This window comes from Vanellus vanellus, assembly GCF_965231255.1.
Source record: "Vanellus vanellus genome assembly, chromosome: 1".
Lineage (NCBI taxonomy): Eukaryota > Metazoa > Chordata > Aves > Charadriiformes > Charadriidae > Vanellus > Vanellus vanellus.
In genome coordinates, this window is record NC_138905.1 from 125,903,974 (window position 1) to 125,931,715 (window position 27,742).

The 27,742-nt window shown below is 37.6% G+C and overlaps 2 protein-coding genes across 3 annotated transcripts in view; one reads left to right on the top strand and one right to left on the bottom strand.

The window, feature by feature from the left end:
• Window positions 1-27,742, top strand: part of CASK (calcium/calmodulin dependent serine protein kinase) — a gene marked incomplete at its 5' end in the record, with an annotated part of 227,731 nt that overhangs the window by 119,018 nt on the left and 80,971 nt on the right. For both annotated transcript variants that reach the window (XM_082494540.1, XM_082494541.1), the window contains 3 exons: window positions 13,121-13,223; window positions 24,819-24,994; window positions 27,198-27,320. In XM_082494540.1, the coding sequence (XP_082350666.1) occupies window positions 13,121-13,223; window positions 24,819-24,994; window positions 27,198-27,320 (402 nt within the window). The remainder of the gene's footprint in view (window positions 1-13,120; window positions 13,224-24,818; window positions 24,995-27,197; window positions 27,321-27,742) is intronic.
• On the bottom strand, window positions 6,866-11,232 carry GPR34 (G protein-coupled receptor 34). The gene is made up of 2 exons (XM_082498274.1): window positions 11,211-11,232; window positions 6,866-9,452 (listed from the first exon to the last, which is right to left on the bottom strand). Exon 2 carries the CDS (start codon window positions 9,428-9,430, stop codon window positions 8,288-8,290), a length of 1,143 nt encoding a protein of 380 aa, XP_082354400.1. The 5' UTR covers window positions 9,431-9,452; window positions 11,211-11,232; the 3' UTR covers window positions 6,866-8,287.

The following is a 27,742-nucleotide window of genomic DNA, read 5'->3' on the forward strand; positions in this document are numbered from 1 at the left end:
CCAGGTTCTTAGCCTCTGTGAAAACGCAGAAGTAATAAAGCAAAAATAAAAACCTAAAACATGGCCGTAAAAGCAAAAGTGATATTTAAAAGGTAGATTCTGTTGGCTGCAAGCTGCAGAGTTCTGGCTGCAAAATTAATTCCTTGTTGATGAAGAACATTTCTGTACCCCCTGACAAAAATGTTCCTGTCTTTTCATCAGACTTTTAGTTTGTTGTTGATCATGCTTGTGTTAACATCTTTACCCAGTGAGAATTTTTGTGGAAGGAATAGAAAGTATATTTTTGTTTCTAAAGCACAGTCATTTATCGTAGAATCGTAGAATGGTTTGTATTGGCAGGGACCTTGAAAACCATCTAGTTCCAACCCCCCTGCCATGGGCAGGGACACCTCCCACTAGACCAGGTTACTCAAAGCCCCATCCAGCCTGGCCTTGAACACCTCCAGGGATGGGGCATCCACAACTTCTCTGGGCAACCTGTTCCAGTGTCTCACCACCCTCAGTATAAAGAATTTCTTCCTAATATTCACTCTAAATCTACCTTCTTTCAGTTTAAAACCGTTGCCCCTTGTCCTATCACTACACTCCCTGATAGAGTCCCTCCCCACCTTTCCTGTAGGCCCCCTTTAAGTACTGGAAGGCCACTAAAATGTCTCCACGGAGCCTTCTCCAGGCTGAACAACCCCAACCCTCTCAGCCTGCCTTCAGTAGGAAAGATGCTCCAGCCCTCTGATCGTCTTTGTGGACCCGCTCCGACAGGTCCCTGTCTGTCCTATGTTGGGGGCCCCAGATCTGGACGCAGTACTCCAGGTGGAGTTTCACAAGGGCACAGTAAAGGGGCTCGACCTGCTGGCCATGCTTCTTTTGATGCAGCCCAGGATGCAGTTGGCTTTCTGGGCTTCGCGCGCACATTGCTGGCTCATGTTGAGCTTCTCATCCACCAACACCCCCAAGTCCTTCTCCTCAGGGCTGCACTCAATCTATTTGGTTTAGAAGTGGTGGTGTTTTTATCAGGGTAGGTTAATGGTTGGACTTGATGATCTTAAAGGTCCCTTCCAACCTCACTGATTCTATGATTCTATGATTCTATTCTGTGCCCAGCCTGTATTTGTGCTTGGTATTGCCCCAGCCCACATGCTGGACCTTGCACTTGGCCTTGTAGAACCGCATGAGGTTTGCACAGGCCCACCTCTCAAGCCTGTCCGGGTCCCTCTGGATGGCATCCCTTCCCTGCAGCATGTCAACTGCACCACGTAGCTTGGCATCATCTGCAAACTTGCTGAGGGTGTACTCAATCTCAACATCCATGTCATCAACAAAGATGTTAAACAGAGCTGTCTGTGGTTTGAGTTCTGTGAAGAAGCTGGCCTTGATTTCTAAGGAGTGCAAAGATGTACTACCCCTCTCTGTAGGTAAACTTAAAGGAACCAGGACTCACCATTTACAGACAACAGAAAGATAACTTTTGAAGGTAGCATGTACCAGAATATATTAATGTGGTATATTCTAAATAATTGATCCAGCTTGTTAAAACATAGGTTTGTAAGCAAACCCTAACTATTTTTTCTCCTCATTGTGTTTCTCTCTTTGCAATGTTATGATAGAATCATAGAATCAGTGAGGTTGGAAGGGACCTTTAAGATCATCAAGTCCAACCATTAACCTACCCTGATAAAAACACCACCACTTCTAAACCATGTCCCTAAGCACCTCATCTACCCTTTTCTTAAACACCTCCATGGATGGTGAATCCACCACCTCTCTGGGCAGCTTATTCCAATGTTTAATAACCCTTTCAGTGAAAAAATGCTTCCTAATATCCAATCTAAACCTGCCCTGACATAACTTGAACCCGTTTCCTCTTGTCCTATCACTTGTCGCCAGGGAGAAGAGGTCAGCTCCCATCTCTCTAAAACCTCCTTTCAGGTAGTTGTAGAGGGTGATAAGGTCTCCCCTCAGCCTCCTCTTCTCCAGGCTAAACAACCCCAGATCCCTCAGTCGTTCCTCATAAGGTTTGTCCTCCAGACCCTTCACCAGCTTTGTAGCCCTTCTCTGGACACGCTCCAACACCTCAATGTCCTTCTTGTAGTGAGGGGCCCAAAACTGAACACAGTACTCGAGGTGAGGCCTCACCAGTGCCGAGTACAGGGGGATGATTACTTCCCTAGTCCGGCTCACCACACTATTCCTGATGCAGGCCAGGATGGTGTTGGCCTTCTTGGCTGCCTGGGCACACTGCTGGCTCATGCTCAGCCGGCTGTCCACCAACACCCCCCAGGTCCTTTTCTGCCAGGCAGCTTTCGAGCCACTCCGCCCCCAGTCTGTAGCGCTGCATGGGGTTGTTGTGACCCAAGTGCAGGACCCGACACTTGGCCTTGTTGAACCTCATACCATTGGCCTCAGCCCATCTGTCCAGCCTGTCCAGATCCCTCTGCAGAGCCAATACACAATTGGCGATTTCTCTGCCATTCATGTTCTTATTTCTACACTTCCTGCTATAACTGTGCAGTTTGAATATTAAGGCTTTTTCCAGCTTCATCCCTTCACCCCAGTTATTCTCTCTTGTGATATCTGTGAACAACTCCTGTGCAAGGATTTTTCCTCCCTATTCATTCTACAAGCAGTGAATGGTGACAGCTTTGTAGCACCTGCTCCGTTCTCTTGGATTCCACAGAGCCCTCAGTAGTTGGGATTTTGTGTAAGGGATGGAAATAAGGCTGTCAGAAGGTTCCCAGTGCTACAGAGAATACGCTGAAAATGCATTTTGGATTGGTGGGACATTATCAATGGGTTCTTTTTCTCTGTACGCTTTATTTGTACTGTGCAACCCAACTTCCTCCTCTCCACCCTCATTTTATGCTTTCAGAGAGTATCAAACTAAAGCGTCCATATGTAAATTTTCCAATTCCAGAAATAATGTGACTTGTTTATCAGTGATGTAAGTTGCACTCCTCTTTTATGGTTTCGTTGATTGATGTTGCAAGGGAAGTTGTTCAATTGAATTTTTCCATGTTGTGTTATCAAAACAATTTATATTCATCTGCCCTCATGAAAAATACCAATTTGCAGGTTAAAACTGTAATTACAGTTAATTGCTGTGTAAAAATGAAAGTTGATGTTGTGGTTTAACCCTGGTAGGCAGGTAAGCCCCACACAGCCGCTTGCTTTCTCCCTCTCAGTGGGATGGGGAAGAGAATCGGAAGGGTAAAAGTGCGAGAACTTGTTTATGATTTCTGTCTCTTCCCCTCCTGTTCTTGTGGCTGCTCTGCTGCAGAATAGGCTGCTTCTTGTGATGCTCCCTCCTGCTCCCTCTAACACGCTTTGGTCACATCTGTTGTTATCTCAAACCCTTTAAGCACCATGTTGGGCGCCAAAAAGCGGTGTTGTGGTTTAATCCCAGGAGGCAGCTAAGCCTCACACAATCACTCACTCCCCCTCCAGTAGGCTGGGGGGGGGAGAATTGGTAGCATAAAAGTGAGAAAACTCAAGGTTTGAGATAAAGAGAGTTTAAGAAGTTTGGTGAAAGGGGGGGGTGGACAAAAAAAAAAACCAAACCCAAAGCCAAGAAAAACAAGTGGTGCAGAAACCCCAGTTGCTCACCACCAGCTGAGTGATGCCGAGCCAGTTCCTGAGAAATGGCAGCCCTGATAAACTTCCTCCCTGGCTTTTATTGCTGAGCACGAGGTCCTGTGGTGTGGGTTATCCCTTTGGTCAGTTGGGGTCAGCTGTCCCAGCTGTGTCCCCTCACAACTTCTTGGGAATCCCCAGCCTGCTCGCTGGTGGGGCAACGTGAGAAGCAGAAAAGGCCTTGACGCTTTGCGAGGACTATTCTTTGTCCCTGTGTTATCAACACTGTTTTCGTCACAAACCCAAAACATAGCCCCTGATACAAGCTACTGTGAAGAAGTTTAACTCTGTCCCAGTGCAGCTCTTTGCTCAAACTAGGTACACTTTGATATGTTTGTGATTCAAGTTATAAACTTGTATCTGGCAAAGAGTTTTGTTTCTTAGCTTATGTTTTCCATTCACTTTAAGGAATATATGTATGATGATATAGCTATTAATGTATTTGTCAAGTCTAAAAGGTATAGAAGTGAGTAGCTAGCGTGTATACTTTATATGTATTTTGTAACTAGTGTTTATTCTAATGAAGAATACGCGCTCCTTCTTACATAGTAAAAAAGAGGTGACATTTTGGTACACCAACTGAAGTTTGAGGATGTGTTGTAGATTTGAATAAAGAAGGAAAATGAGGTTCATGCAGGTTATGTGGAGATGTGTGTTGAGTTAACCTCTACTTACAGAAAGAACAGTAAATAGAATGATTTTCATGTTGAAATTCAGCTGAAGACTCAACTAATTGCTATAGTTGGCCCTTAGGAAGCAGTGCTAAGACAAGAAGTAAGAGACACTATTAAAGTGACTAATTATATGGTCATTTGACACGTCACAGTGTAACTTTCAGCAGACGTCCCAAGATGCTTTAGGACTGTTTGCTCATCAGTAATACCGGTTTGCAGAGCCTGACGTTTTACCCTCAAATTTGGGAAATTGACTGCAGAAAAAAATATGTAAGGATTAAATATTTTTTTTTACAAAATAATAAAGATACCTGCTTTCCGGTTTTGGTCAGTAGTAATTGTTTCCTACATGACAGTGCTGTCTAGTTTCAGATCCCTTTCTGAGACAGTTGGTACATCCGGCTTTTAACTTCTTGAAGCACTGATTTACATAGCTGTGGACATCCATAAGTGCTTCCACTTATCTGAGTGCTTTTGGGGGTTATTTTTTTGATCTAACTGCTACTCCTTAATGTTACACTCTGAAAAAGATCATATAGTCATACCTGTTCCCCTCTTCTGTGCCATACCTGCTGTTATAGACTTGTGGTTGCTTTCAGATTTTAATTTCAGAGCTGAAGAGTTGATTTATTTAATGTAGTCTGTGCAGAATCTGTGTCATCTAAATTATACAATAGCACAATGGTGAGTTCTCAGTTTTTTCCTCCTAATTTTAAGTCTGATTGCTTTTATATTGTTGTTGAGTAGAGAGTTATATCTTAAGTTTTTTTAAGGTTTGACTACTCTGAATAATTGTGTGTTGTTTGAAAACTTTGTCATCGCCTTACTCTCACTCATTCCAGATTGTTAAATGTGTTCGTAAACATATATATTTGTGGATTCTTGGGGAATATCGTGAAGAAAAGAGACTATATATTTTTAAGCTTTCTTTCTGATTTTTAAGAATTTCTAAACCAAAAATTAACATCTAACATCCTAGGGTTTCTTCGAGCCTTTAGTAAGTGACTTTGCTGAAGTTCAAGTACACCATATCATCTTTATCCCAGTGGCTCTTAGCTCTTCCGGAGAACTCCTTTGTTATTAATATTCTGGTACACAGCTTCCCTCAAACAAATCTATTCACTTTTCCCTAGGATACCTTATACACCCAAGCTTGCCTAATTTTGTCTTTATAGGTGCTGTGGGTTTGCCTAATACAAACATTAGACTGTAGCTCCTGAACTCTCTTTAAAAGATTTAGGTCATATTTGCTGCTTGTGTACAGAGGCTGGTTTAAGCGATAGATGATCCTGTATGAAAATGCTTTTGAAACATTTTAATAACTAGCATATAGTCCTGGGAAAGTGTTACTCTTCGATACCTCTTCAAAAATATTTTTTTCTGAAACCTTGTCTGCTGATATTGTGCACAGCTTCCTTGGTGCTCCTTCTCTACAATCTGTAAAGAATGGGTGTCATGTAGAATACATCTGATCTATGCAAATAGCTATGGCTGTTAAAGGCTTTCCTCTTGAAGAAAATACTGACTAGATTTCACAGTTAAAACTATTAAAACCAAAAAAGCCCATGTTATACTATTTAGAATCTTGAGCTTGTTCTGCAAGACTATTTTCCTGTTGTCCTTTTAATGTATTTATTTGCTTATAAAATAATATTACAGTAACCAAGTAAACATTACGTAATTTACAAAAGTATGCCCAGAATACTGAGGTGGTCTGGGTTTTGTCCTATGGAAAACATTTCTATTTGCCTTTGGCTTTAGAAGTCAACTTCATTTGTAGCATTGAACCCCTGTACTATTACTTGGTCTTCTGAAGAGATCTGAGTCTATTTTTGCAATCGTGCAGTGTCCATGAATTGCAATCCTTGTAAGTGAAAATTCTGGTTTAAATGAAACACTTTCTTCAAAAGTGTTCAAGCCCTACCATGTCATTCGAGTCCGTCCTGTCCCATGTTCCCCACTCCCCCCAGCCTGGTCATCAGTGTCATCAATCAAGTACTCAAAGTAGAATAAATATAGGCAAAGAATGAATGATGAGATAATGTATATATCTTGTAGAACGATGGTTTATAAACTCCACTAGATTTACCAGAGTTGCTGTAACTATGCAGAACTACTATACTGCATAGGAGAATTGCAGAGAAAAAGCAACATGCTGTTCCTTGCACTGTACAAATGCAGAGCCAAGACCGTTCTTGCTTCAGTGTGCATATAATAGGATGACAAGATGACAGATAAAAGATCGTGAAAAAATACAATGCAATTATTGTGAGAATCAAACAGAAACTATTGTTAAAATGTCTTAATTGTATGCTGAAATGTTTAAGAAAAAATGCAGTTACCATTGCACTTTTATGAAAATGACATTTGTAGGAATCTTTCTCTTGAAGATGAAAAAACCCCATTCTTTTTTGGTAAAAAATAAAAAATTTAAAAAAATACACCGTCTAATCATTGTAATTTGTTTAACATGTTTATACCCAGTTTCACCAAAACTGAATGGAGTAAAATCACATAAAAATTAAACCAAAATTATATCTAGCAGAGGTGAAGTATTATGTTTACTTTGCTCAGTAGCTTCTGTAAAACCAAAGTATTGTACAGAATTAGTAAAAATGCACAAGTTTTGACACAGATTTGGCATAAAATTCACATGATCCATCAGAGAAGTTACTGGTAGTTATATTAAACCCAACTTCTTTACAGCGGTTTACTTGAACAATATTGCTTGTATGTGTGCAGCATAATAAATCCTTATTTTATGGAGCTTAACAGCTAGTGTCTAATTCGTTCACCTTTCTGACCTGTCATGCCAGACATTAAAGTTATTCTTGGTATAACTGCCTCCTTACTCATATTTGGGTCTAACAACCCCCGCCTTCAGCCCCCCTCTTTTTTAAACAATATTACAGTTTGAAATTTTTGTTTGTGCCTAAATACATGAAACTGGTTTTAATCTGAGAATCCCATAGGTGTATCTATGGGACATTGCTATTACATTGCTATTTAGATAGCATCAGCAATTATCAAGATTATTTTAGTCACGTGAAGAGGTTTGTGCCAGGGAGGAAGCGTGCAGCTGAAATGTGTGGCGTTGGAAATCAGTGACTGAGCCTGAGCAAAGATCAGAGATGATGAATCAGGTGTGCACAAGAGCTAATTTTTCTATTCTGCTCTGTGTACTCAGTTCTGTGAGTTTATTTTCCTCACTGAACTGCTTTGTGTAGCTGCAGTCACCAAATTTGTCAGAGTTTGGAGGAAATCTTAGGTAATTGAAAACACCCTCCTTTAATTTCTACTTTTCCAAAACCATTGCTTAGTTTTCCTCAGGTGTTCAACCTTGACATTCATTAAAATGTTGAAAATATATAAGGGGCTTAGGAGGCTTTAATATTTTAATTATGCTACTTAATAAAAAAAGGTGTATCTTCTGTAATTGTAACTGAATTAATGGCAATTGTATTCTTCACCTCATTTTTAAGCCACATATGTTGCTAAAATCTCAAATATTTTCTTGGAAAAAATACTTCTATAAATGTAGTTAAAATGTTGATCTCTTTGAAACCTGTTAAAACAGAGAAATACATAAAATATGTAATGTGTTCTATAGCTCTTTCGAATAGGATACAATTTACGTTTTGCAAAATTCATCTATTATTTACATACACAAGTTGGTAATATTAATTTCTGTATACAAGATTCCATATACAAGTTCAAACCACTTAGTGGAAATTTCTTTAAAGAGTTAGTGTTCTAGTTTAGCCCAGCAGATAATGTCTGGAACTTCCTATTTTGTTTTCCTGGATACACAAGAGCAAAATACTTCGGAAAAGTCACTTCTCATTTTCACAAACAGAAGTAAGACTTCTCATTTTCTAACAGGAAGAAAGAGGCAGGATTAGTAGCTGTGCGGTATTGCATTTGGTACAGCTTAAATTGTTATCCTGCAATGACAGAAAGAAGCTATTATCCATTCATTTAAACGGTCAAATCAGAGACTTCTTCTTTAAAGAACTTGAGTGGGGAGTAGTGGTAGATAATCGCTCGTGTGTATATTGTCCAAGTTTTATTTCTGAAGTGCTTTCCAGAGTTAGGCTTGAATCTCCATGAAGTCTTCTGCAAATAAGTTGGAATACAGTTTTACGGACACTTCTGGACATTAGGAAATACATAACTGGGTCTAAGCAGCTGTTAAAAGATGAAAATATGAGCATCACCTCATTGCATTTGTGAATGATTTCCTTCCAATAACAAGATGGATTTTGTAACTGTGATGTAATGTAGGCAAACCGGAACACATGGTAAGGAACAAAACAGATGGTGAAAATAATGAGTACAATGAAGGAATTCCTTGCTGTCTGGGTGTATTTTCCTGCGTTGGGAAAATTTGCTCTTTTCTTCGAAATTTTCAGAAGGTTCTTGGCAATTTTGACATATGAAAGTATCAAAAGGAAAAAAACTATCCAAAAAATTACTACAATAATGTAATTTAAAATTGCTTCTGTCTTTGCATTCTGTTTATTTCGGTAGTGAAAGCACATAGTAGAATTGCTGTCCTCACTCTTAAAGAAAGATGGTGCAACTACTGTTATAAATCCTGTTAAAGCAAGTGCCCACACCATGCAACAAATCTGTATACTGCGTGTGGTAGTTAACATTTTAGGACGCTTAACGGACTTATTTATTTTTATATAACGATCTAGACTAATTAGTCCCAACAGTACTATGCTAATATACATGTTCATATAAAACAGAGTTCCTACAATCTTACATAAAATCAGTCCAAACATCCAGGTGTTTTTCATAACGTGATAGAGTATTCGGAAGGGAAGACAGAAGATCAGCAGAAGGTCTGCAATGGCTACATTTAGCAAGTAAACTTGGATAGAATTCCTTTTCTGATGAATGCAGAGGAAAGCAAACAGGGCTATAATATTTCCAACCAATCCAATTACAAAAATAATAGAGTAAAAAACTATTAAAGCAAGTGACAGTGAGTTGTCATCTAAGGAACAACCGTCATTGTTTTGAATTTCCGAGGCATTTATGGCCAGGTTAGTTTCGTTACTCCAGAAGACTTCCTTGTATGGCAGAATGGTCACTAAATCAGCTAAAGCTGCAGCCATCATTTGTGATGATTTCTTAGCTGTTCTGTAGGGATGCAAAGAGAATTTTTAAGAATTAGATTGCCGTGGGACCATTTTCTCATGTTATCTTACTTTATTGCATACAGTCTTATGTGATATAAACATAAAAGGCAGTAACTAAATAAGGTAAATGCACTGAAGTATTGCAGTAGCAGACTAGAAGAAGGACTTTCAGCCAGATACCATGATACAATATAAGTCTACACTAGTTGGTTCCTTGTTTTTCTTCATGTGAAGTAGGCAAGAGCAGATGGTACAGAGCACTCACATAGATAACTATTTTTGTGATTACATCTTTATTACTGCCTTGTATTGTTTTAAAAACCAACTATTATGTTTTGCTGCAAATTTTAGAATTTTTTTTTGTTTATCTAGAGTACAAATATTTATTTTTTTTAAGTTCTGATGTTAGGATTAGACTTTCTGACACAGAAAATGGTTTAATTAAGATGCAAAGGAGGGCAAGCATAGCTAAGTGAAGTATTATTGGTATTGATACAAAGTACATAGAAATATATCAAAACAATTCTAAACTCATCAGTATTAATTTTAAAAAAAGTACCCAGGATCTCTTGCATGCAAGTCTCTAGTTTTCAATTATAAAAGCAATTGTAAATTAATATCTCTTTGTCTATGTAATCTGTTATAAGTAACACTGGGAGTCAGTACTATTACAGTAGCTTGTTTTTAATAATTTATATCTTCATGCACATGTAAGTATTTTTTCCTTTTTTTGACTATTTATAAATCAATATTAAGCAACAAAACTAGTGTTAGCTGGAAACCACATTAATGCAGTAAGAGATTGTTTTCCCATCTTCCTTGTTGTTGTGTGAAAGTTTTTAATTTTGCTAACCTTATTTTTGACCAGGAAGGTACAATCTGGAAGATAAAAGTCAGCTTTGACCAAATAAAAAAAGGCAAAAAGTGTGTTGCTAGGAGGGTAGAATCACAATGAGTTATTTAGAGAGATGCTTAACACTGACTAGTAATGATACAACTTCTGTCTTTGATTAGTATGTCATAGTGATAAAAGATTCCATAAAAAAGTTTATTTAGATTTTTTTTTTTTAACAGGCAGTGTTTTTTCCCCTAATCTCACAAATTGGTTTTGATACTTGGAACTTAGTGTCTAACAACATTAACAAGAACAAAACAACAACAAAATTTGCATGCTATGTCTTAAAAATGCAGATTTACATTTAAATGTGTGATATAGCTACAGCAGTGAAAATCGCAGCATTTTAGGTAAAATTCTTAGTAAGAACATACAGAATCTGAATTATTGAAAGTTTTCACATCCTACATTGGCTGATCTTGCAATTGCATTTAATTCGTACAATAAGTTAGCGGTTTTTAGAATATTTCTGGTTTTGTATTTGGCATTTCATATTGTCAGAGCAAGAAGTAGTTTTTAAAGTTTGTTTAAAAAAAAACGATGCTTTCAAATACATCTTGAAACCTGTCTACTACTATAATTCCTTGTTTATGTTGCTTTTCTAAAAAAATGCATGACACCATGACTTGCATAAGTAGTGACAAGTTTTAGGTCAATGAGAGAAATATTAATTGCACTGCAGGTACATTAGAAACATGACAAAACTTAATGATATCTAAAAGCTATCTGTAAGCAAGCAGGAATGCTTAAACATAGGTATATTTAATCAAGACAGGTTTGAAGGTCAGTAGTACCTTTGCAGTTAAGGGAAATTTTAATAGAAATTTGAGTTATTGTAGTGTAAGTATAAAACAAGCCACTTACCATTTTTATCGTAAGAACTTCTGCTGGTTTTCAAAACTGCTGGTGAAGACGGGGAGGAGTAACGTGCAAGTCCTCTTGTTAGAAAGCTAAAGCACCAGCTTCTCTATGAAAGTGATGAGAATCAGCTGACACAGTACAATTAGCAACAAGGGGAAGTTTACCTAGTGTTGCAACTGGTTTTTTTTAAAAGATATTTTTATAGCAAAACTCAGGCTATTCAAAAGATCGTTTTTTCTGTTAATTTAGGCTTTCATGGGAGAGGTTCTATGTTAAAGTTTTCTATGAGCTTCAGTCTGAATTGGAGATTTGGATCTTTTTCTCAGAAACTTTGTTTCTGGTGAGCTGTGTCAGTGACTTCCTTTTTGGATGACAATTATGTTGGTACAGCCTGTCTTCTTTTTAATACTGTCACGGAACTAGTATCACTTTTTCAAATGTAGGGTGAAGAGGAATCAACATCACAGTGAAATGGTACATTTTGCTTATGTTGGTGGTGTTCTCCCATCTACCTTCCTCCTTGCCTGGGGTTAGAAATTTGAGGTTGATCTTTTTCACTAGAAATGACAGCAATGAGAACATGTAAAAGTGCCTGAAGTGTGCATCTTAACAATTTCAGTAAGGCAGAAGTGAAATACAGTATGCAGAGATAATACCACCTGGTAATACTATTTTAAAGAGGATGTAAAGGATTGGAAATTACATTCATAAATTGCAAATTTAAGAATGAATTCTACCAGTCCTGATATAAGGTAGCCTAAATTTAATGATCATCTCAAGAACATTGTCTTGGCTTCATATTCTCCTTAGCATTTGAAATGAGAATTTCCATGTTAACTTTCTTAATACATCGTCTGCTTAGGAATCAAGCTTTTATGGAATTCTACAGATTTTAGTTAGAATTGTAAAGAGGCTATGCATTCTTACGTGAAGCTGCTTGTCCTCATACAATTGAAACTTTTTAACAGAAAACGTGGATGGTTACAGATTATGACTTTACAGGTAGTCAGATTGAGCTTGTTGTAGCTCCTTTGCATAATTTTGCATTCCTAGTTTTGTAATTTAACCAGTAATGTATTCTCAAGAAGCAGTATACAAAATTGACATTCTTCCTTTTAAGTAATATGGTTGACTGCAAAGGGAGGCTTTGAGTAAATGCAGGAAGTTGTTCTATATTAAATGCACTAGTTTGGCTATGTGAATTAAATATTAAATTGTGTTCTAATAGACTTTGTCTGTATGTTGCTTCCCCCTACACGAGTCGGTATCCATCCAAATTGCTGTGTAATATTATTCCATTTTTATAAGTTACACCTCACTCTTATTAGTGGAAAGACTGTGGAAAATCAAATGTATGGAAAACTACGCCCGAAATCCAGTTTAGAAACCTAAGCTATTTCCCCCCCTCACTGGAATATTTATTAGAAACATCACAGGGATGTTCCTTTCTTTTCTGTAGTTGGAAAGTGATCAGTGAATTCTGTGATTAAGGCTCAAAATAGTGGTTTATGTTCTCTATGAAGGATAAGATCCCACAAAGTGTATCATAGGCAGGATGTTTCTGCTGGAGAATTGCAACAGTGTAAGGCTTAAGGGTGAAAGGTAAAAAGAAAAAGTAATACCAGGTAAGAAATTGTAGGTGTTAATTTTTATCTTCATTTTATTATTATTTCACTTTGTGTTCCTTGTGAGTTCTGATAAGTCCTGAAAGGATTTTGCTGTGCCCGGGACAATTGAAAGGGAAGCCAATGAAGAAAGAGCAGTTCATGCTAGAAAAAAAATAAATCTGAAACTAAGCAATTCTTTCAAAAAAACCCCGAAAAATTCTAGCTTCTGTTTGCAAGTTTATGAAAACAAGTTCTTAAATGCAAATAATGTAATAATTTGTCTGGTTTATTTTTTTGTCTTTTCAGCCACACTGTGTACTGCTTGCCTCAAAAGAGAATTCAGCCCCAGTAAAGCTTGGTGGCTTCGGGGTAGCAATTCAGTTAGGAGAGTCTGGGCTAGTTGCTGGAGGTAAGAAATTTTCCTTCAACGTTATATGATGTTGTGCATGTTGTACTGCAGAGTTCTGTTCTTCTGACACAGCCTGGCCTGCAAAACAAGAGCTCAAAAATAATCTTGCACTAAAGACTTAGTTAACATTATAAATGCACAGAGTTAATCTAAATTGGTAATAGAATGTAACATTGTTGTGCATTCATGTACTGAGTATTAAATTCCTCTAAATGTTACTCAACAGGAGATTACACTGGTTTGATCAAAATAAAATTGAAAAAAAGCAAAGAATTTTCCATTTTAATACAATCTTTGTCACAATTCTTCCATGCTTGACAAAGCAAATCAAATGAAAATGCTATCAGGATTGAAATGTATGTGAAAGCAATTGAGTAAGGACTTACTACAGCATCCTCAATGCTCCCCTGTGTTTCTTTGGCAATTTCTGTCAGAATGCTACGCTGTTTAATAGCAAAATCTTACTAGTTTTCACATGTGACTCTTTTCTGTGTTTTAATATTTCATTGTAATTATTGCATAAGACATCAAAATCTTGATACGTATGTATATTTTTTGACTAAGTGTGTTTTGGTTTTCTGTGGATTTTACTTCCTCTAGCTGCCTTCCATATTGTTCCAGACAATAGGGTTATGCTTTAATCAGCCTGCACAGATGAAGACCCAATCAATTTTCTGATGCTTTCATTGCCAGAGTAGGAGATCACAACAAAAGATTTTGTTAGTTTTATGGGTTTTTTTCCTTCAAAATGAGTAACTTCCTCTCAGTACCATGCTTTTTCAAAAACTCAAATTTCCTAATCTAACTACTTAAAGGTCTGCGTCAATGTGGCTTTTCAGTGCTCTTTAAAATAAAAAGCAAATCCAATATAAGCATGTCGACAGCTTCCATTCTCTTTCCAGATATCACTAGTATGCTGGAAATGTTCAGGTATCTTATTACCCAGAGACCTAGATACATGTTTTCAAAGAAAATACCCTTTCACTTAAGCTACTGTTGTTTCCTTAATAAAAAGGTCACTCCTTTCTTAACTTTTCCTGTTTCTCAAATTTTCTGTATCTCAGCCACTGCTTTTTTTAGTGATAGTTCCTACACTTTTGTTTAGGATTCTTTCATTTTTCTTCTTTATATTCTCACCGAGCAACTTCATCCATTTCTTGGGTTTTAGCTACTCTTCTGGAGGTAGCCAGATACAGTGTACTTTCTTTCAGGCTACTAGCTGTCTCGCAAGAAACCTCAAGTTCAACTTGGAAAAAAAGTCCGGTGTTTTTCCCAAAATCTATCACGTCCTTCTTTTCTTGTTACCATTCACTCTTCTGTGATCCCACTCATCGTTCATGTGCTCAACCTCCATGCAGTTATCAGTGCTGGTCTAGTCTTTCCTTTTCTACGTAAAAATGTTTTCATTCTTTTCTGGTTCTGTTTGCAGTGCTTACAGAAGCTTCTTTCTTAAACCTCGTCAGTATAGTTTTCTCTGTATCTGTATCCTTTGCCTCATCCATGTCGCCTTCTGCCGTATCAGTCTGCCTTCATGTTTTTTTCCCCTTGCTCTCAACTGTCATTTCCAACTTGTAGCCTTTTCATTAGCACTTGTTACTTTCAGCTTCAAATTCCTCTTGCTTTCAGGGATGCCCGGAGTAATTCCGCTTTATTTAAATACCGTGGAAGGTGTCAATTCTACTACCTGTTTGAAGCTTTCTCCTTAACAGACTCCTTATCTCTTCTTTCCATCTCTCTCTTCTTATCTCTTTCATCTTCCATTCCAGTCTTTATACCACAAACTACACCTGTTATCTGGCAATTCTTTTCCCTTCCAGAGTCCTACCTGAAGGCATACTACTAGACAGTCCCCTACACAGCACTTGCAAGATTTTATTTCTTCAACTTTACAGTATCATCCCATATGTGTTATATGAAAGTCAACAATGCTGTCTGTTTGAACTGGGCTATGAATTTCTTGTTAAAAAATTCTTTATCTATATATAAATTAAATTATCCATATGGATAAGTTTTGTTTTGTATTGATGATGAAATACAGGCACTACTTATTTCTTATTTTCAATTGTATCCTAAATGAAATAGAAACTCTCACTTATAGAGAAGTTTATGAGCAGATGTGAACCAACCTGTCCAGTTTCACATTCTTTTTCTAAGTTTTAGTGAAAAAACATTGATTTCAGCTTAACATAGTCAATTATTTTCTTTCAGCGTGGCAATTCCTTTATTTGGTGGTTAACACATCAAAAAAGAAGTTCTCTATTAAATAAAAGGTATTATGGCGTTAAGGATATCTTACTGACCCTAAAACCTCCTGTGCTTCTAACCCATTTCAGTGCTCAGAACACCTTAAAATTTTTACAATACTGAGAACACATTGCCTTACACTTACAGCAAGTGCAAAGCGTATTAATCTTTTTGTATCTAGGTAATGTGTATTACCACAATACTCTAGCAGAGTATACTCGTTACTAGTGTGAACCCTGTGTAGATGACCATGGTGTTCAAGAACAAAAAATTTTTATCTTTCCTTATTTTATGGTACTAGGAGTATTTTACCTTTTAAACCAGATAAGGACAGCTTTCCTTTAGAAAAAGGATGTCAACATTGAAAGTAATGCAACTGTAGTAAAGTTCAACTGATAGGACTCTTCCCTTCATCTTGCATAAAACCCCAGCCATTATGCAAAAGCTCATCAGTATCTATGATGGTCACTCTCTTTTGTGGTAGTATTTTTCTCCTAAAATAGCAGTTGCTATAGCCAAAACGCTCAGTGGTTACCAGTATTCTAAAAAATTTTTTTCTTGCTTTCATGCATTTGTGTTTGTGACATTTTGCTTACCTTTTGACATTGGCACACCTGTGCCTGACAAGACCAGATTGTGTGTAGCAGATAGAGGGTTATTTAACAGAAGTCTAAAGGAGCTCATGATAACAAGCTATGACATCATACTAGATGTCATTAATGAAAATGTCTGTGGAATAGATTTTAAGAATATGACTGCATTTTATCAGCCAACAACCCAGTGGAGTTTATTTTTAAGAATGTTTAATTATTATTAAATAAGTAATTAAAGAAAAAGAAGTATTTAAAACTCATTTTTCATAAGACCAGAATAAAAAATAAAGAAATACTTTCTGTTGCACTATGTTTGCCCATAAGCTGCAATGCAATGAATAAGAAGCATGTGCATCTTCTGAGGTACAGGAAATTGTTTTCACGAGCTACCAATCTCTGAAAGTCTTTTCTTGCAGTTCTTACGATCTGAAGTGGAAAATTTTGCTAAGTGTATTCATTTAAAGAATTGAAGTAGGTGCTTTAAGAGTAAATTCTGGCAGTATACACAGTAGTTAACAGATCAACGTAATTTATAAGTGTACTCTCTCTTATGGAACAGGGTGTAGCCAGGAAACAATCTGCGTTTGCATGGTTATGATGCAGCTGGAGTAGTGGAACCTCTGGGAAGTCAGTGATTTAATATAGCAGTCTCACATTATGATCTCTGTCTTCTTTCTTGGACAATTTTTCTTTCAGAATGTGGCATGAATTGTCCCAATATTTTTGTAAATAAATGTGACAACAGATTTATCAGATGTCAGATGTCTTGGATGCTAAATCTTGAGATTTTTAGCTAGTATATGGTATAAAAGTCTGAAGGAACAAAAGCTATTGAGTCCACAAGTGCTATTTCCTCCACTGAATCCACTTATTTTCTCCTGGTTTCAAGGAGTGCAAAATAAGATAACTGTGTAGACCTAAATGGTATGAGGTTCTATACTAATTGTCAAGTCTTATCTATGGATAGTTAACTGCTTTTCACTCTTTAACTTTAGCAGCAAAATGACACAAATACCATGGTGCTAATCCAGTCCAGTATTGATTTTTCTGTATTATTAACTCCCCTAAATTGCTTCAGAATCCTATAGTATCTTCCAGTATCCTAACAAAACTGCCATCATCTTACTGGAAAGCATCTTAGTATGTTTTCAATGGAACTACAGCAAGTCAATATCAAGTGTTCCTGGTTCTTCATCAGCTACACTTTTAGACTACAGAAATAGCAAGGAAGGCATTACCGCAAATTTCCGTGCAAATAAGACTGTGGAATCAGGGGTGTCCTTTAAATTGCTTATTTTTGCTCTGTTCCCATCAATGTAAAAAGGATCATAGAATGGTTTGGGCTGGGAGGGACTTTTAAAGGTCGTCTAGTCCATCCCACCTGCAATGAGCAGGGACATCTTCAACTAGATCAGGTTGTTGAAAGCCCCGTCCAGCCTGACCTTGAATGTTTCCGGGGATGGCGCATCCTCTCTGGGCAGCCTCTTCCAGTGCTTCACCAAACTGGATCTTCTTGGAGGTTTGATAAACCCCAGTTTAAAACCCATATTTTTTGAAATGTTGTTTATTCACACTGCATAGACTTTTTTCCTTTTCATCATCAGTGTCTGAATGATACGGCAAATCTTTCTTTTGTTTTCCGTGGAGAGGTAAATAATGTGTAAGCTGAGGTCCTACACGAGTATTTTTCTTTCATTTAAATTGTAGTGTTTCTTTCCTCTGCAAAGCAAGAGCACTATTTCCCTATCTTTTTTCCTGAAAATTAAAAAAATGTGAGCTGTTTCAAAGCTTTGCCTCTTGTTTTATTTAAAAGTTTATTTAAAAGATACAACTGTGGTTTACTGACTCTCAGACATTCCACTTCACATCTGGGTCGATTTGTGTGCTTACAGGAGGCTAACATGTTTTAAAGTCAGTTTAGGTTTACTTCCTCCATCATAGTTTTATGGCTGAAAAGGCCATTGAATCAATTATTATAATTTGTCTGGTTAACATGTGATCTTTGCTTTGCTCATTTTTTGGACACTCATGTCCAGTTGCCTGCTGATGCATCCTTTAAAATACATTTTCTTCAGACAATCTTCTGAAGCTGAATTGCCTTTTTCCTTTTTTTTTTTTTTTTTTTTTTTTTTTAATATAGTCATCTCCTCTATACACCTGCTTTAAACATCTCTATTGTCTGGAGTAATGTGGAAAGGAATTAAAAGTAGTAAAGTATTGATCTATCTCATCTGTTATGTGTGATTCTTCGATTCCTTCCACATTATTCTGGACATCCCACTCTTTTAGAAACTCCTTAATTTATGAACATATTTCTTATTACACTATTGTGAGAGGTCAGATGGTGATGTTTATTAGTACCTCACATTTTTTTCCTAAAAATTATTTGTTCCAGTTGTTTCCTTATACATCGTTCAGATACTACTGCTGTTGAAAGACTCTCCTTCTGATATCTTGGTCATCAATCCCCTGCCTTAGGGATGACAAAATCTGATTGGGTCTCTGTATATACTCTTCTTCTTGTGGGAAGCATAGCCCTATTGTCTGGAATAATATGGAAAGAGTCATAGAAACTAAATTATCAAAGGTAAGTCAATATTTATCTTTAGTGCTTGTGAATGATATCAGATTGACAGCACCTGAAGACTGAAGCTCTCTGTTTAGCCACAGGAAAAATCAGCAAAATTGGCAATTTTATAAATTTCCAGACTACCAACGTACCTCAAAAGGGGGCTGATAAGAAAGCTTACCTCTAGAAATAAGATGTCTAATGTCTGTACCTATTCAGGCATTGAGTACTTCCGAAGTCAGAAAACACGTTGATGTAGGCATTTATTTACAATTAATTGGATGGAGGAAAGTATCACACTGAATGCATACCACTGCTGAGTCTTCATATAGTGGTGATTTTCAGTTAATGCTGCTCTAGAACAGGTAAGAAGAACCTAGAAGCACATAGATAGAAAATTGATTCCAGTCTTCCGTGTGATTTCTTCTCACATACAGATGCAACTAAAAATCATGTGTGTGTGTATGCATGCATGCAACACTTATTTAAATAAATCAATGTTATTTTTTCATGGGCAGTCATCTGAATATATCTATGAATGTTCTTGTATCCTGAAGAGTAAGGGACCTGTGGAAGGCAGAAGTTATCTATTAAAGAGAGAAAAATGCCTTTGCTTACTGTTCTTCCTCACAGGGCCTCCAAAAAGTTACAAAGCTTCTCCCAAAACACCAAAGAAAATTCCAGAGCTTATAAAATATTTTTAAATGACTGAACTGTTGAGAACAATTTTAAAATTTTACACTGGGTGTGTTTGGAAGGCAAATTTTCTATTAGATAATTTTCAGCAGAAGTGATACGTGGTGTAAAGAGCAGTGAGTACCCCAACTTTAGAAAACTTTGCTGTGTATAGATTTTGTTTATCCTGTTACTGATACTCACCTTACAGTTCTTGTAGTTGCAACACAGGAAAAATCTCTGTCTATGTAGGTACATATGTTCACTCTTTTCATTTTGCTGAGCTAGGTGCAGCTCAGAAGTGGAGCTCGGCAGTCCTTGTGTAGGGCAGTTTTTAGGATAACCTCAAAGTCATCGTTTGCTCCTTTAATGAACACAGTGAAGTGGTTAGTTGTCACGAGGATGACAGCTGCCCCAGAAATGACTTTAGCCTTTTTGAGTTTCTGATACATACATACACATATATATGCATTTTTTTACCTTGTTTAACTGGACAGTTCAGTCTCAACCAATTAAATTTGTTTGTTCTGGGTTTGCTTTTTCATGGAGATGAAATTGGGATTTCCACCACCACCACAGCCCTCCCCATCTAAAGTATCAGGATCTTGTAATCTGCACTAAAAGAATTATGAAACCAAATCATATTAAGTTCGCTTAGCCTTCTTTCTCATTTCATTTCTATTTATGGAGTTCTCATATTAAATTTAAAAGTGCATATTAATGTTTAGTAGTACTTATTTTTCAGCATGCTATTAAGTAGCATCCATTTTTCATCTAGTTTATAGCAGCATTCTGTTGGGGTCTTAAACGGCTGTGTAGAATGTTACCTATTACTGAACCGGTCTATTCCTTCTGCTCAACGTCAAGCAGCTCATTAAAGTCGATTTTATGGTATACTGGTTTTAAACCAGGGCAACAAAGATCCTGTTGTTCTGCCTATGATCTAAATTCTTTAACTTCCAAGGGAGGAGAAGGAAAAATTGGGATGATGGGGGAAGGACAGTGGTTTTTAATCATAACTTCTAAATCTATCAGTTTGTCTGTAAGAGCTCTTGAGTACTAAGTAAACATGCAGCCTCACATTCTGATGTGAGGTCAACAGATAAAGCAAAATAAGAGCCTTGAAGTATCAAGAGGCTATAATTTGTCTATTGTCACATAGAAAGTAGGAAATAAACCTCAAGAAGCTTGTTCTGTTAGAAAAAAATGTGTATATGGAAAAAAATTATAATACGATGAAGGTCATTGATAATGAACAGAGCGCTGGCAGTGGATGGCTACTGCATAAGAAATGCTTGCAAGTTGTGATTTGTCTGCAATTTTGATAAGTGTACTGTTGCAAGTTATGTTTGCTTCTTGTTGATATTCAGTAGTTTTGTAAGTATTTATGTATTTCCTCGCCCTGTGGTCAGGATGTAAAGTAGAGGGGGAAAGGAAATCTGAAATTGTTGTCCACCATTAGGACCCTGCTTTGCAAAATTTAGGGAAGCTGATTAATGTTCAGTTTCAAGAAACTATTCTGTTCTGCATGTATTTATGAGTGCATATAAATAATGAAGGGTTTTTCTTGCTTATCAATTCCTGCAAAGTAATTTTAATTTGAAACATTATCTGCTGAAGGAGAGAAGGAAGCAAAATAAAATACGCACTTTTGATACTCTTGTCACTGTAGATTACTTATTTTATATAGCCCGTGATTAAATCGGGTAAGGTGATATTTGAAAACTAGAAATGAAAGAAACAAGCTGTATCTTTGGAGGAAGATTAATCTTATTTTTCCCTGTTTAATCAGTATTCTCTGTGTTAATACCAGCATAACCACGTGTGGTGGGTTGACCTTGGCTAAGGGCCAAACCCCCACCAGCTGCTCACTCACTCCCTCAGATCAACAGAGCAGGGGGAGAAAATAGGATGAAAAAGCTCATGGGTCGAGGTAAATACATGCAAACTGCTTACCAGTTACCGTCACGGTTAAAACAGACTTGAGTTGGGGAAACCCGGGTTGATTTATTGCCGTTTCAAATAGATTTGGGTAGTGGGAAACAAAGACAGAAATGAAAACATTACCTCCTCTCCTCCTTTTTCCAGGCTCAACTTCACGCCCTCGCTTCTGACTCCCTCACCCTCCAAGCCCGGGGGGCGCAAGGGGATGGGGAATATGGGGCTGTGGTCAGTCCATACCACCCCCTCTCTGCCACACCTTCTTCCTCACACTTTTCCCCTGCTCCAGCATGGGGTTCTCCATGGCCTGCAGGGTGGATATCTGCTCTGGCATGGGGGGCTGCAGGGGAATCTCTACCGGGGCACATGGAGCACCTCTTCTGCTTCCTCCTGCTCTCACTTCGGTGCTCACGGGCTGTTTCGCACACTTTTTTCCATTCTCCTCGCTGCCAGGCAATGTTTTTGCCTTTCTTACACCTGTTTTCCCTGAGGCACCACCATCTTGCCTGCCAGGCTCAGCTGTGCCCTGCAGTAGGTCCACTGGAACTGTCTGTGTCCAGCTGCTCTTCACCGAAACCACCGCTGCAGCCCCCCCCACTGCCGGCACCTTGACAGCTAAACACCTACACCTGATAATGCTATTGTATTGCTCATGTAGCACCTGCTGCTGCTAAATATGCTGTTTTACACTGTACAAGAAAATGTAGGATGGGTAACTGTTTGCAAGGACACATTTTCCGCAGATGTTCCATAGGTCGATCTTCACTGTACTGCGAATACCCAGCAGACTTAAATGCATTAGCAAAAAAAAAAACAAAACAAAACAAAACAAAACAAAAAAAACCAAACCTTTAGGTCTGCTTCACACAGCACATAGTCTTTTTCTTTTTTACCATGTTCATCTCTGCAATTGTTTACTTAAGACACAAAGAAGGTCCCAAGCTGAGAGGAGTGGCACACAGTTATTGGAAATACACATTAAATCAACTTAGATACCATTTGATATGTAGGACTCTTAGTTTCATTAGCTACTTGATCCAGACGACTCTGTATCTCCCTGAACTTTAATGCCTCCTTTAAACAGATTTGTTTGTCCTTGTGATATCTTGTCTTCTAGTGATTTCTGCTGCTTGTCTTTTGAATAATCACTTTTCTCTAGACTTGCCATATTTCATAACAGTAATTAGAAAGACTGGTAGGAAGGCAGAATCTTCAGAGTATATATGATTTTTCATTTGTATTGATAAAAAAGATTTAAACAAGCTTTATTACCACAAATGTTTTGTTTTTTTTTTAAATGCATAAGAAAGGTTACAGCTGGTCCAAAATTGCAAATGGGTACCTCTGCACCCAAATGCCAGGAAGTTTACCACTGAGATAAACAAGACTTGGTAAGCCAGGCTGCTCTGTGGTCTTGCATGATGTCTTCTGTACTAAAGATTTCCAGGCTGTGGTGTGCATACCACTGATGTCACGTGAGCAGGCTAAATGATATACAAATACTGTTTGAACAGGCAAGTGTTGCTGCTTATGTACACGCATAGCCTGAGACAGAGCTGGAAATGTTAATGCTTTTGCTGTCGCAAATGATGGCATCTTAGGGGGAAAAAAGTTAGGAAACCCTTACAGATACAGATTTGCAGGCACATGGAAAAGAAAGGGGGGGGGGGGGGGAACAGAGTTCTCAGCAACTTGTGCATACTGGGTATATATACTTTCCATTTTCCTTCCCTTCCCTGTCACCAGGCTTCTAGAAGAGAGAGACTTGGGGTCATCTAAGGAGATAATTCTTTACCTCATATTTGTGACCTTGAAGATTTGGCTTTGAGGTTTATCAGTTAGGCTGAAAGATACATCATAAGCCTATAAATTGTGTCTAACCAACACAAAGAGTTAGTAATTTTTTCCCATGTTCATCTCTGTCTTTCTCTGTCCAGAGCAAATGTCCTTCCCCTTCCCCCAGTGGTACGAGGAATGAGCTGGACTTGCAGCATCTTGCTGATTTACTCTTTTTTAGCCTGGGAAGGAACTTCCCCTTTGCTATCATGTCAGCCTAGACTGCATGGACTTTTTAAGGTGCTGACCTAGCTTAGTGGTGAGGTAACGTTCCTTTGTCACAGGCAGATTCCTAACGTTTGCTTGGTGGAGGGATTGCCTTATGAACTGGGAATGAAAAGGTTTAACACAAAGCCAGGTGCAGAAGTTTCAGAAGTTTAACGACCGTGTTGTTTCTCCTTAAGAATAGTATGGTGAAAAATCTGCCGTCTTTCTGTCAGTGTTTTAATCCTTTTAGATGAAAAGGAGTGGGGACTAGTTAAAAAAGCGTGGTCAGATCATATTCCTGGATTAGGTGGTATAGATGAAGGACGGCCAGGTAGTCTCCTAGGTGTTTGTGACCAGTGCTGTGCTCGCATTCAAGTGGTGTGCAGGATAGGCTAGTCTAGCAAGAGTCTCTTCACAAGGCAAGACTGAATTAAATATGTGCCATGCAAACAGCTCGAGTTCTCTAGGCTGCATTGTAAACTCTCCTAGCCAGCACAAAGGTGCTGCAAGCCTTGAATGGAGTCTCGGAAGTCCACTTTAGTATCAGTGAGCAAGAATAACTTATGAAGTCGGTACAAGCGGTAACGGTTTGCTGCAGTTGTGGGGTTTTTTTCTTCTGCTGGTATTTGGTGGAACCAGGGTAGTCCAAAGACTACAGTATTTGTCAGTGATGTCCTGAGCATTCAAGGATTAATTCTTGCAAATCCTTTGCAGTGTAAACAAACCTGTTTACAATGGGAAACATTTGTAGGGAGAGGTAAATTGTTTGTTTCTTTTATTTGGCTTAGCGTGTTAAGCAGAAATTGAGTGAAGTCATTCTAATCAATTTACCCACTCAAAAGATTAGTTGGTACTAAGTATGTTTTGTTTCCGTGGATGTACATTCATTACCAATCCAACATCAGTACTGTCCCAGGACCGTTACTGTGTAACAGTCATTGAAACCACTCTGTGAAACAAATTGGCATTATCTTTTTATTTACAGTAAGATATTGACTACTTCAAATAAACGAAGAACACGTTTGCTAGCATTTTGCATTCTTGTTGGCAGCTTCAGTAGACTGACTAAGGTTTGGGGCAGGGTGTCAAACCAAACCGTGCTCTTGCCAATTAGAGGCAGCTTTTTCAAGTAAGCAGTGTAGACTAGAACGCTGTAATATCTTTCTGTACATGCTCTCCGGATAAATAATTCCTGTTTCAAAGGTTGTCCAAATTCGTATTTTTACTTTTATATGACAAGTTTCACTGAAGAATCTTAGTGCTCTTATATAAGTCTTGTTTTGCAGGCTGCAGGGTAAGATAGAATATTTCTCAATTTATAAAACTATAAAACAAGCAAAAGGGAAACTATTGATTTGTCTCACTGTATATATTTAATAAATACTAAACTTCAGGAAAAAACAATTGTGTTAAAAGTTTAACCCATGAACAAAACTTGTTAAAACTGTTTTAGTCTAATGCAGTGATATTCTTCATTTCCCTGTTTGACATGCATCACTTTGACTCAGTTTTGCTCTTATCTCCATTTAGGACGTGTAGGAACACCTCATTTTATGGCCCCAGAAGTGGTAAAAAGGGAACCTTATGGGAAGCCTGTAGACGTTTGGGGTTGTGGCGTGATCCTTTTTATCCTGCTAAGCGGTTGTTTGCCTTTTTATGGAACCAAGGAAAGATTATTTGAAGGCATTATTAAAGGAAAATACAAGGTAAATGACAGTATACCTGAATCCTTTTCCAGTGAGATGAGCTCTGCTGGTAAAATTTCTCGAAGTTGATTTTTGTATTTAGCCTGATTTAAATTTGAAGCTTATAGAAGCCTGTCTGTGTTGCACAGGAAGAGAGATGATTTTCTCTCTCCAGTATATGTTGTTCCTGCTGTGTTTAGTATCAATGTTAGGAATTAGAGTATGGAAGTATTTACTCAGATGAAATAATAAATGAGTGCAACAACTAGTCCCTAATTGTACATTGAGCTCATTAGGATTCCATAAGGTTTAGCTGTGAAGTATACCATACGGTATGCTACCTTAGGTTTATAGACCACTTAAATTTTTTTAATCAACTAAAAGAACTATCATAAAGGCTGGTCATCATATTGTCTCAATTTAAAACAAAATGCATGTCACTGTAAAAATGTAGTTATACATTTGTCTTTTTAGTGCAGTGTGAAGTAAAGTGCTGCGGATGATTCAAAAGGAGCCACTTGCAACTGAAAGCTAATTGATGTGTGTGCAAGACAAGTATGTTTCGCAACAAAAGCATCCTAGAGCCATTAGGGAGACAAATTTAAAGCTTCGACTTCACTGTTCTTGCAGTTTTGTCTAAGATCCGTTTTGCTCTACTTTGCAACCAGGGTCATGCATCGGCTGCGTATTCGCAAATTAAGAATGGAAACTCCTAAAACTGTCTGATAGTCTGCAATATCGTTTAGGAAGTATTTTATTGCATGAACTTAACAGTACTCTGCTAAAATGTGAATGACAGCAGTGGTACTGCACTTGGTCAGAGTGCGTTTTTTCATTCTTTAAATTTTTGTATTCCAAAACCAGCAGGATTTCTTCATGGCTCTAGTTTTGGGATTGCATAAACTGGTAGGTGGTCCAGTTTCACTTTATGGAAGATTTCTTCATGGAATCTCTTAAGCAGCTAAAACCATCTGGAAGTGTACAAGTTAACTTTTCTTTGTTAAAAAAAAGTCGTGGCCAGAACATTGTGTCTTCTCAGTTCCTTTTCTGTTCCTGTTTCCACAATAATATGTCTATTCAGTGAAAATAGTATAAGGATTTCAAAACAGTCTTGCTGCAAATTTGCAATTACCTTCATTTTATTAGAGCTGAAAAAGAAATGACAAATCACAACTCTAAATGTGCATTTCATAGCCAGATAATGTTCCTGAGTGCTCCAATTTAAGGCGATCATTTTTCATAAAGACTGATTTTAAATAAAATGGACCTCTTAAAATGAACAGGTTATAACATTGAAAAGAGTCTGGTTATAATTTTGAATTTTCATTCAGTAACTTGTAAAGTTAGTAGTGTACCAACTAAATAAACTTAAGTTCCTCATAAATTAAAGAAATACTAGAAATAGCTTAAGGATAGAGTCCTTTATCACAGAAGGAATTTTCTTACTTTAGTATGGTTTTATCAGGTGTCCTATCTTGACTAGTTGGACACAAACCCACATATGCATAAGATGCAAATATATTCTAAATCATCCTTCACATTGTAGTCTCGTAAAGATACAGTTCTGCTCTAGAAAGTGTTGCATTTGCTTGTATTGTTTATCACATGTCAGTATGCTTTCCTACCTGAGTGGCTGAAGAGGCTTAACTGTTGTAAAATTGAAAGGAATTTATAGGGAAGAGCCATTGTCCACGATACCCGTGGGACAGGACCAGAGCAGTTCACTCTCAACACTCACAACAGGCATTAGCTGACTCCCTTCTTAGTCAGCATTACTGGCATGAAATTGTGGGCTGATATAGATGACTGTCATGCCCCTCCTTATATTGATTACAGGAGTAGATTTCATTTCTACATTGATCATATACGTTGGTAAGTGTCAGACAAAGCCTAATTATTTTTTCTTTTTCTACTGAAGGGTCACTTTTATCTGAACAAAATGTAGCATAGGTAGAAAATTATACTGTGATTATAACATAATACCAAGGATATGTCAGCTTTTGTGATACAGTGCTCGCTGTTTTCATTTTTTATGTCATTTCAATAGCAACTGATGTACAATTTTGTAAGTTATTAAAAAACTTAGAAACTTCTTTTTATATTATAATAAAATGTTTACAAGTACCAACCACTGTTAAATCTCTGCAATTACTTTACATAAAAAGCAGATTCTTTTCTATATTCTTATTACTAATTTAATTTCTTTTTTCTTGCTTGTAATCAGATGAACCCTAGGCAATGGAGCCATATTTCTGAAAGTGCCAAAGATCTGGTACGCCGCATGCTTATGCTGGATCCAGCAGAAAGGATAACAGTATACGAAGCACTGAATCATCCCTGGTTAAAGGTAGTAAAAGCAGCAGTTTAGATACCAGTTTCTCTTCAAGGGAGAAGAAGATTTGTTTCTTTGAACTTTTCAAAGTGTACATGACATTGTACAAAATATGCTATAATATGCTTTAAATGCTTTGTAAGATTAGAGCCTGGAGCTTGAGCTCTTGTGTAACAGCCAGAGCAAACTCACTTAGGCATCTTTGGCAGCCTCAGAGTGTAGGGAGTAGGGCTGCATAGAATAAAGCTTGAAGAAGGTATTCATGGGTCTTTCTGTGGCTCTCAAACTCCAGAGGAGTAATTTCTGATCTCTTCTTTGCTCAGTCATATCTAGACCTGTTTCCTATTGTGCACGTAGCCATGCAGTTTATTGCAGTACGTTATACTACTTAACTGTGCTGCTTTCTTACATTAGATTCCTAAATAATCATACTCCAG